At 40.9% G+C, this 17,214-nt stretch overlaps 1 protein-coding gene across 2 annotated transcripts; it reads right to left on the bottom strand.

Moving 5' to 3' along the window:
• Nucleotides 1-568: 568 nt before the first annotated feature.
• Nucleotides 569-16,611, bottom strand: LOC308310231 (ADP-ribosylation factor-binding protein GGA3-like). Of its 2 annotated transcripts, XM_080756452.1 has the most exons (17): nucleotides 16,574-16,611; nucleotides 14,931-15,015; nucleotides 14,594-14,669; nucleotides 13,663-13,761; nucleotides 12,908-13,031; nucleotides 12,410-12,513; nucleotides 11,560-11,640; nucleotides 10,160-10,297; nucleotides 9,571-9,652; nucleotides 8,960-9,082; nucleotides 7,810-8,043; nucleotides 7,229-7,305; nucleotides 6,730-7,136; nucleotides 6,114-6,598; nucleotides 4,271-4,440; nucleotides 3,754-3,864; nucleotides 569-2,267 (listed from the first exon to the last, which is right to left on the bottom strand). In XM_080756452.1, exons 1-17 carry the CDS (start codon nucleotides 16,608-16,610, stop codon nucleotides 2,157-2,159), a joined length of 2,544 nt encoding a protein of 847 aa, XP_080612578.1. In that variant the 5' UTR covers nucleotide 16,611; the 3' UTR covers nucleotides 569-2,156. The 2 variants fall into 2 exon arrangements, with proteins under 2 accessions (XP_080612578.1, XP_080612579.1); XM_080756453.1 differs by lacking the exon at nucleotides 3,754-3,864 and having other exon boundaries at nucleotides 4,262-4,440.
• Between the last annotated feature and the right edge of the window lie 603 nt (nucleotides 16,612-17,214).

The raw sequence follows: 17,214 nt of genomic DNA, 5'->3' as shown, positions 1-17,214 counted from the left end.
AGCAAACGGCTTGTTGGTTATTCTGTCTAGTTTCTCATGATTAGTTACCAAGTGCCACTGCCAGGAAGCCACACAAGTGTGTGACCTCAATGCTTTAGTCTTTGTTTATGCTTTGCCATACACCACTGCTCCAGCATGCAGGATTTTGAAGGATATACACCTGTAGACCTGCAGAAGCCTACCACACCCACCTTGAAATTACATGTCATTCATTTCTGGGAATGCAGTGTGATTACAACTAAGGGGGAATGGTTAACTTAACCAGGCCGATCCAGATTGGAGTTGGATTGATTTTATGCTAAGGGATGACATTAAAATCTTAATCAGAAAAAATCTGTTTCCATTTCCCCCCCCCTGCTGTTGATGAAAGAGAACTGAAAGAGAAAGCTCAAACAGTAAAGACTGTTCACTCCAGTTGTTTTTATTGCACCCGAGTGCTGCTGTGACACTTCGGGCTCTCGCCCTTATAAGGGAAATCCTACAGTGTGCGAGCGTTTTCGCTGTGGATGTGCAGTTTGTGCACGCATGTCTCTCCCTTTATAACAGACTTGAAACTTGAAACTTGAAAGCCAATTTGATTTAGATTTTAATTTTGATTAGGGGTGCCAGTGTGAATATAAAAGACTGCATGATTCCAATCATTGTTCAGGGTAAAATCTGGTACTGCATCCACTTCAGTGAACACTGAGGAGAAAAAATGTTAGAATTTGCAAAACTTTTTATTTATTTATTCATCATGCTGTTTTTTCTCTTCAAAAATATACCTCAATATGCATTACACATATTGCATTTGACAATATGACAAATAAACATTATCACAATATAATAATCAATATATGGTGTCACAGTTTTTGGGTTGCTTACTGCATTGGAGAAACCACCATGTTTTGATCGTTATTCAATACTTCATGACTTAAGTAACAACTGCTTTGTACAGAAAACTCCCACAATTGTAGTCACCATTCTAGGTATGCTTCACTTGTCACATTAGCCCTGGTTTAAATTACAAGTTGTAGCAGGACTAGCAATCAGTCCCTAACCTGGTTTATATTACAAATTGTAGCAGGACTAGCAATCAGTCCCTAACCTAAACATTGCTGTGCTTGCTTCCTGCATCTCCTACCTTGCAAAGATGCATACCACATTTTTAATAAGAAAAAGCACTTTTCCATATTGTGTTAATAATGGTGTTGAGTTGGTCATCATGGCCCTGAAAACACCCGCCTGAAGGTTGGTCATGGTAAACTTGAATACCGTACTGTGAACAGAACTAGCTGAGACCTCCCCTTCACCCAAATCAAATAATACATTCATATGAGTAAATAAATAATGAGTAATGAGTAAATGAGTCTCATAGAGTACTCGTATGAGTAAATAAATAAAGACAGTGGTCACCCACTTGTCCTGATAGATTAGTGTCACAAGAAATCCAGAAATAAACAAAATCTCAACATAAAATATAAATAACACACAAGATTACTAATCTAAAAAAAGAAAGAAAAGAAAGTAGAATACTAAAAAGCTTGGTACTGTATATGAAGTCGTAAGTTGAAACGTTCTGCAGTCAGCAAATGTTGGTAGGAACTAGGAAGTAACTCATTCTTCATGTACCAATTTAAAACCAGAAAAGCTATGGTCTAGTCCAGTAAAATGTGTTGAGTGTAACCAATGTATTATAACTATTGAGTGTAACATATTGGAACCGTAAATGGTTGTTGTTTGTATTACTAAAACCAAATGCTTTCAGGACTATGGCATATTTAAAGTGCAAATAAATAAAAGTAATTTGTTTTGTAATACAAAAAAGAAAAAAGTTCCTTAATGGAAATAGCACTTAATAACTTAAAACTTTCACAGAAAAGTAAAATTTGACCTTATTTAGTTAACCGTCTTTTGACCTGTTGTGCTCAAATTGTTGAAACCAGGTAAATACTCCAGGCTGTTAGCCCGACACTGACTGATTGGACTGTACACTATGGGGTTTTGACCAGATACAGCCTAAACAAGGACACCTTTTACACCAATGGACAGTGACGAAAACCCCATGTCAGATTTCTTAACATCTAATGCCATGCATTATGGTGTGATGTTAACTTTGATAATTTAGATCAAGAAATCCTGTAGTGGGTGTCCAGTCTCAAAAAGCACAGGCTGGGCTATAGAGACCCCCAACACTCAGCAGGTGGAAACTGGTCTACTTCTCCCAATTCTGTGCGGAGCTCTTCTCCCAGAGTGAATGTCAACTTGTATCTCATCCGAACTTTCTCCTGCAAGACACACACATGTGCACACACACACAAGGCTTAGCTTTAAAGCCTCTAGCCAGCCAGTAATGCTTCCTCATAATACCAGCCAATGTTTAAATCTGGCTAATTAATTGCATGCATTTGAAATTGGAACGTGCCTAATGTAGTACATGAACTGAAAACACCTTTACTTGAACCAATATGTATTGTAGAGTATGTGAATACAGTAATTAAAGACCTAGTGAAATGAAAAATACGGACATTTTAATTTGAAGTTTCACTCTGAAAAGGAAAGCTGTGTGTTTTTGAACCAATCAGAACGTTGCATCCCTCCAGGCTTTGGGACATAACTCCGTCTCATGCACGTATGCACGCACATGCAGAGTGTAAACTTTGTTTACAAAGTGACAGAGAGACGGGCAGCAAAGTTCATGGCTTATTTCTAACCTATAATGTTTTCAGATACATATTTTAAGGTGATGATTAAGTTTAAAACAAGTTGACACTAAAGATCAATGGATGGACATTATTGAAACATCAATGGATGGACATTATTGAGGAACTGTATCTTATGGAAAAACTAACATTCATACTGAGACTACAAGAGGATAAATTCTATAAAAAGTGGAATCTCTTCTCTCAGCCTAGCGATATTGCAATAGGATTTCATTGAATGTTTGTTGTAATATGAAAAATGCAGCCTTTTTTCTTTTACTTTCCGTATAGTCTTGTTAGTTGTGTTTTTATTGTCCTTTCTTCCTTCAATAAAAATTAAGTGGAAAAAAAACAAAACAACAAGTTGACACTGTATGGATGTCATCTTGAATGAGATTAAGGGTACGTTCGGAAATAGCACACTGAGCACACTGTGCAATGCAAACGAATAGGCGGTGCGCATTTCCGAACGCACCCTAAATACGGAGCAGTTATGTAATCAAAACCAGCTGTATTTGGAGGACAACGCAGCAATGGGAATCAAACAGCTGAATTATATCAAGATTCATATTATAGCATGAGTCTCTACACGTCATCACGCAGCATGTTTTCGTTCAAAGGAAGTAAGTCAAATTGTCTTTTTATGGACTTTTGATATAAAAATACACAAACATGAAAAACTTCCCATTGTTTTGGCATTCATTGTTAGGTATGCCCAATCCCATATGGTGACCACAGATATGGTCTAAATGTGTGAAAAAACGTATTATTCATTTCACTAGGTGAAGTGGCTTGAGGTGGTCTCCCTGCTCTTCAGTTGAAACATGTGGTCAAGTAGGACCCCCGGTTGGACGTAGTGCATGGAAGGAACACGTTATTCCAACCAGTTCCGTTCCCCTCCATCAGGCTGGTAGGACCTACTTTTGGTTAACAAGGAGCACTCCCTTACGGCTGTAATAGATTTGGTGCCCACACGGGACCCAGATTTGAACCCCGGGTAGTAAATGAAAGTTATGGATTTCAGCTTTAGAGAGGGAATGTACTAGAATGTTTAAATAAAATGCAGAGCTACCTTGAGAGGATTGGCCATTAACATGACCTGGGTGATTGCAGCAGGGGAAAGGATAGGGTTAAATGGAGCCAGGTCTGTTCCTGAGGGCGGTTGAAGCCTCACCTTCATTGACTGCAAAGCAGGGAAAGAAGGGGTTAATGATTTCAGATGACCTGAATGTTTTTTTAGTAGCGTACAAGCTCGTAGATCAGCCATTTTTGCTATTATTACCTTTTTTAAAGTATAAAATGTATAAAAGTCCCTAATTTCTTGGTATATTTCAGATATTTGTCATGTCTGTCCTGTGCACTTTTTCATTACGAAGCCTAAAAGCAAACAGGAATGTAATTTCTATATTAAATGTTCCAATTACCATTGCCAAAATCACAATCACAATTATCAACTTAAATATGTAATCGTGACAGCCCTACATACATAAGCGATAGTACATTTGCGATAGTACATTTGTTTTTATCTTCACACATCAAAACGAAATGGTAGGAAGTGGAAGGTGAAAGCATGGAGGTACTGAATTTACCTTAGGCACAGCTGCCTGCAAAATGACATTGGTGACAGGCAGTGGGGCTGTGTTAAGCATGGACGCCACCATGACGAGAACATCCGGTCTGCCCGACGGGCAATCTGTGGCAAAGTGCAACAGAACGCGGATGCCTTCCTTGTCATATACCGTCACTGGACACACTTTGCCTAATAACAGAGACAGAGAAAGAAATGTTATTTTAATCCATTATTCAGGACATATAATTTACTAAAGACAGAAGTCAACACTGTTATGCCATAAATTAACTCAGGAATAGGACCTGCAATTTCTTGTGGAAAATCACCTCTCAGTGAAGCTTTTTTTTTCTTCTCTCAAACCAATTACATTGACAAGAACAGCGGAATGGCTCCTCTACCTTGGGCCATCATCTCTCCAGGACTTTATGTGGGGGGCCGAACTGCGGCAACGTGAATTTGTTTGGCCTTTTTTAACGTCAATTTATAGTCTAAAAATGTACGTTTAAAGGCCAAATTAGAGTAATATCTCAATTTAAATTAACATTACGACTGTTTTCACCCCCATCATGCCAGCTGCTCTCTCTGCACTGTCACTGTCAACATAGGGTGCGTTTGGAAATGTGCACGTGGAATGTGCTCAGTTCTTTGAGTGCACTGGGCGGTGACACACCGATTGTTGCTCATTTACAAACGACCAGTTAAAACAACACACACACAACAACCTGTAGGTGGCAGTGGTGCGCTTTTCAGATTGAAGGAAAACTACTTTTTCTGAAAAGCAGCATGGGCCATTAGGCCAGACAATCTAAGCTAAAAAGACCAAAAATAAATTGCAATAGTAATCGTTCAAGGTTTTTTATTATCCTTATGGTCATCCAAATAACATTAAAATGGTGAATTAAATATTTAGTGGATAATGGTAAATTCAGGGTTGAAAGTTGGGGTACCATTAACAACCTATATAAGGCAAAAATGTATGTGACATGTCAAACTAGGGGATTTTCATGATTCTGAACCCAATACAAGCATTAGTTTTGAACGAAAAACACTCCCTGGGCTAATTTCGGCCATAGACTCTTGCCCAAATGTGCCCAAATGTGATGACCTCATCACATTTGTGATGATGGCTATGGCCGTTTTTTATAAATAAGTTGATGTTGAGGGTAAAATCTCCTCATAAATTAGATGTTTTTGAATACCATGTGATTCTGCATTATCATGTGTCATATTTAGCTTTGCAGTCACTATGTGCATGTGCAACTATCATCAGATTGTAAGGGAAGAGAGTTGGCTCACTCCTCTTTACTTACAGTACACTTAACACTGGAAAAACTATGGAAAAACACCCATGATTAATTGCAAAAAACTCCAGCGATTAGTTGCCGATTCGATTAATCGATCAGTTGACAACTAATTGAATAATCGATTCGATTATGATTCATCGTTGCAGCCTTAGTATGTAATATGTACTGTACTCATACAGTATGTGTGTGCACCTGGTATTATATAGGACCACAAGACCACAAGTGGATCTTTCTGGACGTGTGTTGTGGAAGTAGTACATTTTGCATTATGGGCAGGTCACACATGCAGTGTACCTCAATGGCTATTCTACACATAATAATTGCTCTTGTCTTTTAGAGCTTTCACTGTGTAGACACAAATGTAAAAGATGGAGCTCATGCTAATTTTCACAAGAATCAATTAAATAAATCGAACCAATATTTAACTTTAAATAACAAAAGTACAAAAACATAATATTACCTAGAAACCTGGACCTCTAGATTGTTGTCACGTCAACCATTTACTTAAAGTTTACTTAATTATATTATTAAAATAAAGGGCATTTTTACGCAACTCACTTGGTGTGATGGCATCCAGTGGAACAAAAACCTTGGCCAGGGAGATCTCCTGGCCTCTGACTGGACTGGCCTGGCTCAGAGGTAGGGCTGGAGACAGAGAGCACAGCAGAGGACTAGCATTCGTCTGACTCCCAACCGGCTGTGGATGCGCATTGATGGGTTCACCTGGAACCCCCGCCAGGAGCAGAGGACTACATCTGGAGGACGGAACACTGTTACTGGAGGATGAGCCTGGAACCCCCGCCAGGAGCAGAGGACTACATCTGGAGGACGGAACACCGTTACTGGAGGATGAGCCTGGAACCCCCGCCAGGAGCAGAGGACTACATCTGGAGGACGGAACACCGTTACTGGAGGATGAGCCTGGAACCCCCGCCAGGAGCAGAGGACTACATCTGGAGGACGGAACACTGTTACTGGAGGATGAGCCTGCGAGAGCGCCAACATCCTCGCTCAAATCCAGTAAGCTGCCAGGGTCCATGACACTATGTTGAGAACAACATTTAAAGACAGATTTAACAAACACCAATACGTAACACAATGGAAGGACATCCAACACCTGAATACGCAAATGTGGAACTTAAAAACTTAAGTTAAAACCGAACCCATTGCTCACTTTTTAGGGCAGTCCAGGTCTAGCATAGCGAGGTCCTGCAAACTGTGGTGAAGTGAGGCCGAGGCTGACACAGGTGGGGCAACGCTGCAGGGAGAGGAGGGCGCCTGAGGTAGGATGGCCACGTTGCTAGACAGCACAGCAGAAGGGGGAGAGGTAGAGGTGACCGCACCGAGCGACGGCTGTGGGAGAATGATTGGCGCCGAAGGCGATTCCGTGGGAAAGGGAGGGGCAGGGAATGATGCCGTGGCAGGGAAGGATAAGGTTGAGTCTGTTGCCGAAGACTGCTGGGGCAAACCAGCCGGGGCCACGGTCGAAGAAAAAAGCATGTCTGTATGGAAGGACAATGTAGAAAAGGCACGGTTCGGAAGGGAAGCGATGCTGAAAAGGTCTAAATCTTGGCTGGTTTCCTGGAACAGATAATGTGAAAAAACTATTATTCGTCGAGCACAGTCTCAGCTACAACAGTTTTGATTTAAATCTTTGACAAAAATGTAAAAACCTGTGAAGACGTCAGCTGACTGCTCCACTTTTCATCTTTAGGTACATTTGAGTTCGATGAAATGGTAACAGGGTCAGCTGCAAAACAAACAAACAAAAGAAAAAAATATATATATATGCATTCCTTCTCTCCTTAAATCAGAAACAAGCATCTTTGTCTTTATCTAAACAAAATATCAAATAAACTTGAAGGCTATTAGTGAATAAGTTACAACACTGTCATTAAAATAAATGTGAAAACATAAAAAAAGACTTGTAAAGGCCAAACTGCACCAATGCAACTACCGGTAGTTGCAACTTTTTCAACAAATCAGTTCTGTTAAGGGCACCAATGCAACTGCCATAGGGGATAATGGTTCCAAGTAGTTGCATGTTGCAACTTGCAGCATGGGCGTATCATTGGTGTGGTTTGGGCTTAGGTTTTCTGAAAAACGAGATTCAACTACAAAAATAGCAGATTGACAAGCTCAAAACGTGTTCCCGGCTTGAAATGTTTAACACCATATATATAATGTAGGTTTTCCATGTCTTAATGGGCAAATAACAATACAGAACTACCAGAACTGTACATTATGGCGATACCTAAAGATAACAGATCTCCATCGAGTAGGGAGACGGCTGCAGAAGGCGAGTTGGGGACCGGGCCTTGGAGGGGAGCAGTGGGAGTACACCCATAGAGCAGGTCGGCAGGGATGGAGAGCGGGGGGGCTTGGCTCGGCTGCTGGTCTGACGACAAAGAAGGGCTCTGGAGACCGAGACCCGCCAGGTCAATCAGGATCTCTGATTCCATGCTGCTAGTGCTGGAGGGGTTGACGCCTGCCCAGGGAAGGTGAGTGAAATGGAACGAGGAACACAGAGTGGTTGGGAGACAGAGATAACAAAGATAAAATAGTATTATCTTTTCGAAGAATCTGTAGTATTTGTGATACACATGACATGAAAATATGGCAGGCAAAACAAACACTGGTATTTATTTAGTTTCAAGGCAATTGATGGGACTTTCACTTTACCATTGTATATTGAATCTCTACTGGGTTGGAATCCTGTAACATACTGTATATAAGGACACGCTCCAGTGACTGGCTCACACTAAAGGTCAACGTAAACACAGAGCTGGGGAAAACAGCCTTTTCACCACTTGGAATGACCAACAGCTTAAATTAAAGATCTGTTCTCCCATAAGATATTCAATTTAAATCTTTGATTGCAGACCTACCCACAAGTGCAGCTGCTTTTAAACTTGTGTTGTAGCACACAATATGGGAAAGTTTCTGTATCGTTTTATCATCATTGTTGATGACACTGCAAATGAGGGAAACCTCAATGTCTTTTGAGAATTAATAAAGGCTTGAATGAATGGAGGGGGGGAAATCATATAGAGTAGGTAAATAAAGCATACATCTGTGTGATAAATTCTGATCCTAAATGGTAAATGGTGCATTTATATAGCGCTTTTTGTCCAAAGTGCTTTACATAATTATAGATTGTGCATTACATTCATCCAGGCATCCACACACACATTCATACACAGATGGCGGAGGAAACCATGCAAGGCACCAACCTGCACATCAGGAACAATTAGGGGTTCAGAGTCTTACTCAAGGACACTAACTGCTGAGGGATCGAATCCGGCTGCTCTACCGGCCACTCTACCCCTGAGCTACTGCCACCCCATGATCCTACATGTCACTTAAAAAGAAAAAGGTTAGAAATAGCATCCATATCTACCCACCCTGTGAAGATGGTGACATTGTGTGTGGCTCCTCTGTCTCTCCATTGATGGTCTGTCCCTCCACAATCATCTTATAAGAGTTGATGACACGGGAGAGGTCATCACTGGCCTGCAGGATATCTCCTGGTGACGGTCAGTAACACAGTTAAAAGATTACACTGGAAAAGGGGTATTCAGGCCTGCACGATGACAACAATCACAGTCCCTGTTCCAAGTGTGGAGTTGGGACACTGGTGCTGCGGTTAGGGCTGTCACGATTACACATTTAAGTTGACGATTCATTGTGTACAACAATTTAATTGTGTTCTTTGCATTTAACATTGGAACGTTACAATTTGTATTTCTGTTTGCCTTTTAGACTTCTTAATCACAAATTGCACAGGACAAATACGATAACTTTAAATATACAAAGAAATCACTGACTGACACATTTCATATTTTTCTTTCCGAAAAATTAGGAGGTTGTCCTCTAGGAAAAAAAAAAAAAAAGTCTGTACCCACTCTTTTTTCTTTTCTCCCTTATAGGCGAGATACTGTATTTTGGGACCAACTGCTGCTGGTATGAACAATAATAATTTAAAAAAAAACATGTATATATATATTCCCCTCACCTAAGCTGCCGTCATTGTCTTCGGTCTCAGTGGCGAGCTGGAATACAGTCCTTCTGAGTTTGTCACAGTCACCGTACAACTCCTTTAGACAGAAGAAAGGTTGAAAAATAATAAGCACACAACACTAAAATGACATCTGCAATTCGTTCAAACATTAACGGTACCACGGTCATCTAAATGCATTTATGAGTCATCCAACTTGATGAACTTAACTGTGGCAGAACTGAATTAGTGATTTATAAATGTATAGAAATGACGATACAGTTGGACAAAAGAGTCCTGGCACTTGGCTGAATTAAATCTTTTAGAACCTATGCAGAAAACTATTCAAAACTAATGTACATAATTTCAAACTGTATGGGTGTTAATATACTGTACATACTGTAACAACAATCCCAACAGTAGCATTTTGAATGAGGCTGACAGGGACGCAAGATGTGTACAATTTGTACACATCTTGCGTCCCTGTCAGCCTCATTTGCAGTCCTAGCAAAACTGACTGTTGACTGTGCTGCACCGCCAAAGACAAATTAATGCATTTGAATCAAATTTCGGTGGGTAATTTGAGACATAATGGATGGAGACAAACCCTAATTAGCTCCTTGTCTCCATCTGTGGAGTCTTCTGTGTTGAAATGGGCCAGCATTTCATTGAGCAGTTTGACACTGTTGTCGACTTCCTTCAGGGTGTTGTTTCGCTTAATGTCTCTCTTTGCTCTCAACTCATCCTGAGGAGAAAACAAAGAGCACCTGACATTTACACCCCGAGGCGACATAGAAGAATTGTGGTTTCTATGACAATTCTGGTCAAACTTGATTGTCAATAAGCAAGCACAGGCTTGCTGTTAAAAAAAAAAGAACCGACTGATTATAGTGTGTAGTACACACGGAGCACATTTTTGTCTCCACCAGGCCGAAGGCATGGGGAGAGAGTATGTTTTGCACTCTGTCCGTGTGTGTGTGTGTGCGTTCGTGCGTCCGTCCGTCCGTCCGTCCGTCCGTCCGTTACCAGCTAATCTCCGGCACCATTAGCCCAAACTTTGCACACACTCCCTGGATGCCAAAGACGAACCTCTGCCCCAAATATTCCTCAACGGCCTGTTATAGCGCCACCATGAGGCCGATTTAGGCAACACGTACATTACTCGTACACATTTTATCCATACATCACAGAATTCGGTATACACTATCTCCATAGTCATGTGATCAACACGGATCTGCACCATTTCCCATCTTCCATCCTGATTGATTAAGATTGGCTTCCAAAGCTCATATGATTGGTCCGATTCGAACAAAATGCCACAAATCACGAACACAGTGTTCAATTTCCGTGAAATTATACACGCACATTTCCACTAGGCTGAGGACGACATGCCACTATATTTTTCTCCAAATCAGCCTCACGGTGGTGCTATAACAGGGCAATTTGACCTACTAACCCTTGCCCGGTGCGTTTTAATTCACTAATAAATTCATTAATAATCATTAATGTGTCAAATCAAAAAAAGACCTCCATATTCATATGGTCAATGCCTGTGTGAAAAGTGGGAGTGATTGGTGCAGGCAATGTCTGCTATTATCATCGACATTGTCGCCCTAGGCTAAGGATGGCGATATGATAGATTATTTTATAAAACACATTTTCACAAAATAGATTACCATAGACATTTCTGATAAAGATGTTATCTGGTATCTGTTATCTGTTATCTGGTGTTTCACATGTTTTGAGTGTCAAGCACTACTATAAATAGTCAGTAAAGCTTGGGTCAACAATAAACATGGCCTGCCTAGAACCAAAGGCATGTGCACAAACTGCACAAGCAGTGGTATCAGACACCTTTTAAAACAGTAACCGTGTTCGCTGTATTGATTAGAGATTAACTCTTTAACTTGAGTGATACAGAACACAATATCACCTTTCACGTTCTCTAAAATATCTGCTATCGGCCTTGGAAGATCCGGCAACCTCTAGCAACATTCCACAACTTGCCTCTTTCACCATGTTCTTGATGAGCCGGTTGGCCTCCTGCAGATCTTCCGGCTTTTTGCTCTTCAGTAGCTCTGCTAATCTCTGCAGCAAGAAAAACAAAATAATCAGCATAAAAGCTGGTTTCCCACAAAATGGACATCTGCGGGAAACCAAAACGGCCAAAGCAGCATAGCTAAAGTCAGCTCCCAGGCCTTGAAAAAGCAAACTTCAATCATTAATCATCCTGCATATGTCAAGACGTACATTGAAAGGTCATAGCACACCATCATTAGTTTGATAAAGCACAACAAAACTAAACAAATGACGTAGAAACTATGAAAGCAGTTTCAAGGTTTCAGCTGTGATACAGAATGCTTGGTTGCTGATATGAATTTATTTTTCCTTTCACCTTAATTTATAAAGGTAAAATCTTATTGGGATACAAGGGGCTATATCTTAACCCTTATCCCTAAACTAATTTGCCATTATTTACTATTTAAAAAAAAAACGATTAAAATAGTTGAAATAGCAGATCTACAAGCTCGTGTAGAACGTGTAGATGTAGATCGGCTAGTTGAACTTATTTTAAAATAGTAAAAAATGGCCCCCCTAGTGGCGAAAGAAATGGAAACTTCTGGGAACTCAGATTAGACTTTTAACATAGTTATCAAGATGTACAGCATGATGGGCCAAGACTAGCAGTGGTGGAAAAAATGTCCACTTGAAGAAATCTCAGAACAGACTGAAATGAAATCTAACCCAACATTGGGATATTTTCTGGTGAAATAATTTATAAATTTGCTAATTTAAGTTATCCCCATAGTCAATGTTCTATGAATGTTTTATAGATACAGTAAACAAAAAAAAGTACCTTGCTTTTCTCTTCATTTTCAAACACAGGATTCTTGGGATTTAAGGAAGGCGATGGTATTAGTGTGCTATCAAGGGAGATATCTGGGTCAACTGAAACGATACCTGCAACATAAAACACAAAACCAACTATAGTCAGGTTTGTAGGCTTGGGGAGTGCAAATACAGAGCACAGTTGTTTAAATTCACAAATGTGGGAGGAATGCATGTGAATATGATTAACATGTGAGTGCTTTTTCTTTGATGGTGTGCCCCACAACAGTAGTATGTGTAGCCTCGCTGCTCTGTCAGTCTTTATTATATGGTGTATCTGGGGGTGCCGCCCAATGTGGATAACAGGATGTTGGCCCGCTTGGTCCGCCCTCAACCTTCCTCTTCCGGTGTGGAGCTTATGATTTAATTCCAATAAACCCCAATGTTGTACATCTCGTTCTGAATGCCCCTGCCAACAGATTCAGTAGCGCAGCTCGGAATCTGTTCTCGAAGAGATTCATCTCACCCTGCTTCTTCAGCATCAAATATGCTCCAGAGATCTTCCCCTCATACGGTAGAGAGACAGTCCAACTGTACAGCATCTCAATCACCTTCGTCTTCACTTTCTCAGATACTCTGTCTCCTAGGTACTGGAGACACAGGTACTGGCAGTGAAAAAATAACATTCTTTGCATTGTATATCAATGGGGATCAGTGCGTCTTGGGGTGTGTATCTATTAAGCAACCCAGTTATGCAAAGATGCAAAGTTATGCCCCCGCCTGCCTCCCCCCTCCCATTAACGATTCTGTCCCTATGACTCGGTACAGTGCTAGTGGCCATCACAACGTTCAGCACTGTGACTAGCTCGCCTAATGGCACGCTCGGCAGTGCCTCTCATTGCTCAAGGCCACCAGAGATGGTGCAACTCTGTCGTCATAACAGTTTTCTTTTCTCACCAAGTCGGCACTGGGGCTAAAAACTATGCCTAAAACCTAACTAAAGTTAATCCAAATAAAATAAATGTGAGACGGAGAGGGATTCGATACCGAGGCACTAGGATTGGAAGTTTCGTGCTTAACTGTGCATGCCACAGAGATATCTGATATTGTAACAGTTTGGGGAGATATTTAACACGGTCCGTCCATACATGTGAGAGGCAGTTCCGAGCGACGAGCTATCGCCAATCAGAGGCAGGCGGGGGTGGGTCTTTGTGTAACTGGGTTGCCTAATAGAGTGACGCTACTTCGGGCACCTGATGGCAGAAACCTTTGCCAACTTACTTTGGGGGAAACTACTTTGATAAGTTCATTCAAAAATCGGAATCTTCCAACTTCTCTGTGAAATCTTCTCTCGCAATTCTTCATGCAAGCTTCTAGAACCTGTGAAAAGACACAATATGCCCAAGTTCAATGTCCATGTCATATCATATTAAGAAGAAGTTATTTACCCTCTAGCACAGGTGTTCCCAAACCTTTTTGGACCAGGTACCCCTTTTGGGGTAGATATTTTTCCAGGTACCCCCTCATCCTCGCAACACGGATAACAATATATTTACAACCACAAGCAGTGTTTCCTGCAGGAAAAAGCTTTGGCATGGTGCTGGGCACAGGCCGCAATTTTGATTAATTAATTAATTTGATTAATTAATTAAGATTAATTTGTATTATTGCTCTTGTATTGCTATTGGAGATACTGGGGGGACACTGGGGGACACTGGGCAGGCACTGAGGAGGCACTCAGGGGCACACTGGGGAGGCACTCAGGGGCACACTGGGGAGGCACTGGGAAGGCACTCGGGGGGCACACTGGGGAGGCATTGGGGAGGCACTCGGGGGGACACTGGGGAGGCACTCGGGGGAACACTGTCTAAATGTATACGTCTAAATGTAGACGTCTAAATGTAGACGTCTAAATGTATACGGACGTCTAAATGTATACAGACGTCTAAATGTGTACGTCTTCTCTTATGGGGGTCCCTGGCATATCTTTTCAAATGGGGGTCCACACTAAGTAGTGTCAATTTGGGGGTCCTTGACATGAAAAAGTTTGGGAACCACTGCTTTAAACACTTTAGCACTTTATGAACATGAACAAAATAGATGGGTCCCCCCTGGAACTCCCTCAGGTACCCCTGGGGGTCCCCGGACCCCACTTTGGGAACCACTGCTCTAGCATACGTTTAGGGCCTAGGCTTTATGAAAGAAAACATACCGTCAAGGCTTGTAAAGCCTCCCATTCTTGTGGAGACTGGATCTTATGAGCTAATAATCTCACAGAGATCTGTGGGCTGAGAAAAACAAAAACATATAAGTAAATATTGCATTACAATGTTTACTGTAACAGCAATATTAGAAACAGGATGTAGTAGGCTTGTTTCATTTCATTATGACAGGGACAGGTCACAGGAGTAGTAATACTTGGTAGGAGCTATATACTAGCACACACACACACACACACACACACACACACACACACGGACGGACGGACGGACGGACGGACGGGACAGACAGACAGACAGACAGACAGACAGACAGACAGACAGACAGACCCCTCCAGCTCCTTATTGATTTGATCACAGAATCCCATGATGTACTCCCATTCCTCTTGTCGGTTGGAGGAACTGGTGGCTTTGTCTGTCAAAGATAATAAACAGCTTCAGGCCTTAATTGTCTTCACAACTCAATACAACCTGTTCATGCTTTTAATACTGCTCATAAATATGTTTTTTTTTTTTACTTTGATTCAGGTTATTCTCCATTTCCTTGTTTAAAATGAGTTGAGGGCTGGGGGTGTGGGTGAGAGAGTGAGCAAGCTAACTGTATCTGTATGTGTGTGTATTGTGTATTTGTATTTAAATAAATGTAATGTCTTACTTATGTTATTGTGTATAGGACCGCCTCTACAATGAGATGCTGCTATCTATCCTCTCAATAAATACTGACCAGTCACAGCTCATCTAGCCGCATTTTGCAACACTATATATATATTTTTTATGTTGAATCTAGAGTTGCAACACCAGCCATTGACAGCCCATATATCCAAACAGAAAAGACACTCACCAACATTGCAGTTGTATTGAAAAGCGTGTCCTCTTTCTATCTGCAAAGTGTTTGTTTCATAAAAATCCACCATATACATGTTATGAGCTTATTTCTTCTCCTTGGCTTTTAGTGAGCTGAGGCAGCCCTGTCTTCCCCTCACTGGGGCAAATGTTTTCTTGTTTGTTTATTGTCTGCTAATGTCTGTTTATTGCATTGTTTGCTCTTTGTTTTCTGTTAACCTGTACAGCACTTTTGTTGACTTGGTCATGTTAAATGTGCTATATAAATAAAATGTAGGTTGAGCTGAGCTACTTTCTGTCAAGAAAAAAGTGATATCGAACGTGTAATGTCCTGCTGCCTCCTCCATGTGCAATTTAAAAACTGGTGGTATGTAGGAGGACCATTGAGTGAAATTAGAACACTTAAGTTATCACCTGCATGGAATTTATTGACAGATAATATAACATGTCTATGGTGGATTTGTATTAAACAAAAACTTTACAGATAGTTCAAGATTTCCGTACAGCAATTCCGTACAGCAATGTTGGTGAGTTGACTTCAGCCGCAATTTCCAACACCATATCTGATGTATTATTATTGTTGTTATTATTTTAATATGTTGAATCAGCTAGATTAGGACTTTTCTGTTTGGATGTCAGTGGTTGGTGTTGCAACATATTAAACAAAAATCTGCTGAAGACATACATGATTCTCTAATAAAGCCAGCTATGTTATAATGCAGTCGGGATAACAACAAAGAATTAAAACAGGTGTTGTGTGACAGTGACAGCCTGCAGGTGACATGATGCTAAAAACAGGCTACAAGCTAAAACAGTAAAAATATATATATATTTTTTTAATTGCACGCGATAGCAAGTTGTACCCAACTCGGTGTAACTCATTTTAAGTAGCCTAATATTCAAAACAAAACATCGAGGAATAGCATGGCAAAACACTCCATGGCCAGCAGCAGCAGCACTGATCAGTGCTGTTTTGACAACACTCGTAAAGCAGCACATTCTACGGGGAAAGCATTGTCATATGTATATACGCAACATGTCAAACACTGCCGGCTACATCGCACGTTATTAGCACATTATTATTATATGTGTAAATGACGTGAAAATAGATCATTTGAAGGAGTACTTACTGAGCCAAGACTCCAAAGACTCCCCATCACCCGCCATGTTTTCTCTCTCTGTCTCTGTCTGTCTGAGGCTTTACAGTCTATGGTCTGAGGCAAACAACCCGTGACTGTGTGTGGATGTGATTGTGAAAACTCTGCCCTCGTGTGGTCAGAGACTGTATCGATCGTACACATTGGTCTACTTATAACAATATTAGCCTGCCAATATAAATAAACTGCAGTGGTGGAAACAGTTAAATTATCAATACTGCCATGCAGTTAAAAGTCTGGGATTTAAAATTTACTTGACTAAAAGTACAAAAGTTACTTCTATGTTCTTTTTATGTTCAAAATGTATACAAAGATATATTTTGAAAATAGCAGATAAAAAATAGCCGATAGGTCTTTCTCAAGTTGAGAAAGACCTACTGGTCGAAACGTTGTATGTCCTGCCTGCTGTGTTCTACTACTGAGAACCTGACTGGCTGACTGAAGGGAGAGGGCATAGCTTGAACGGAAAGTGAGCCAGGCAAGACAAGGCGAATATAGCCTACTTTTACTCCATTAAATGTGTATGGCAATTGTATTACCCTGCAGAAACGCAACATAACTTGCAGTAAAATGATCAACAAACATGACGACAACATGCCAGCCAAGCTCTAACT

This window comes from Protomyctophum bolini (genome assembly GCF_963924005.1).
Source record: "Protomyctophum bolini genome assembly, chromosome: 3".
Taxonomy (NCBI): domain Eukaryota; kingdom Metazoa; phylum Chordata; class Actinopteri; order Myctophiformes; family Myctophidae; genus Protomyctophum; species Protomyctophum bolini.
The sequence above is the reverse complement of the archived record's forward strand: the minus strand, read 5'-3'. Positions and strand labels throughout refer to the sequence as shown.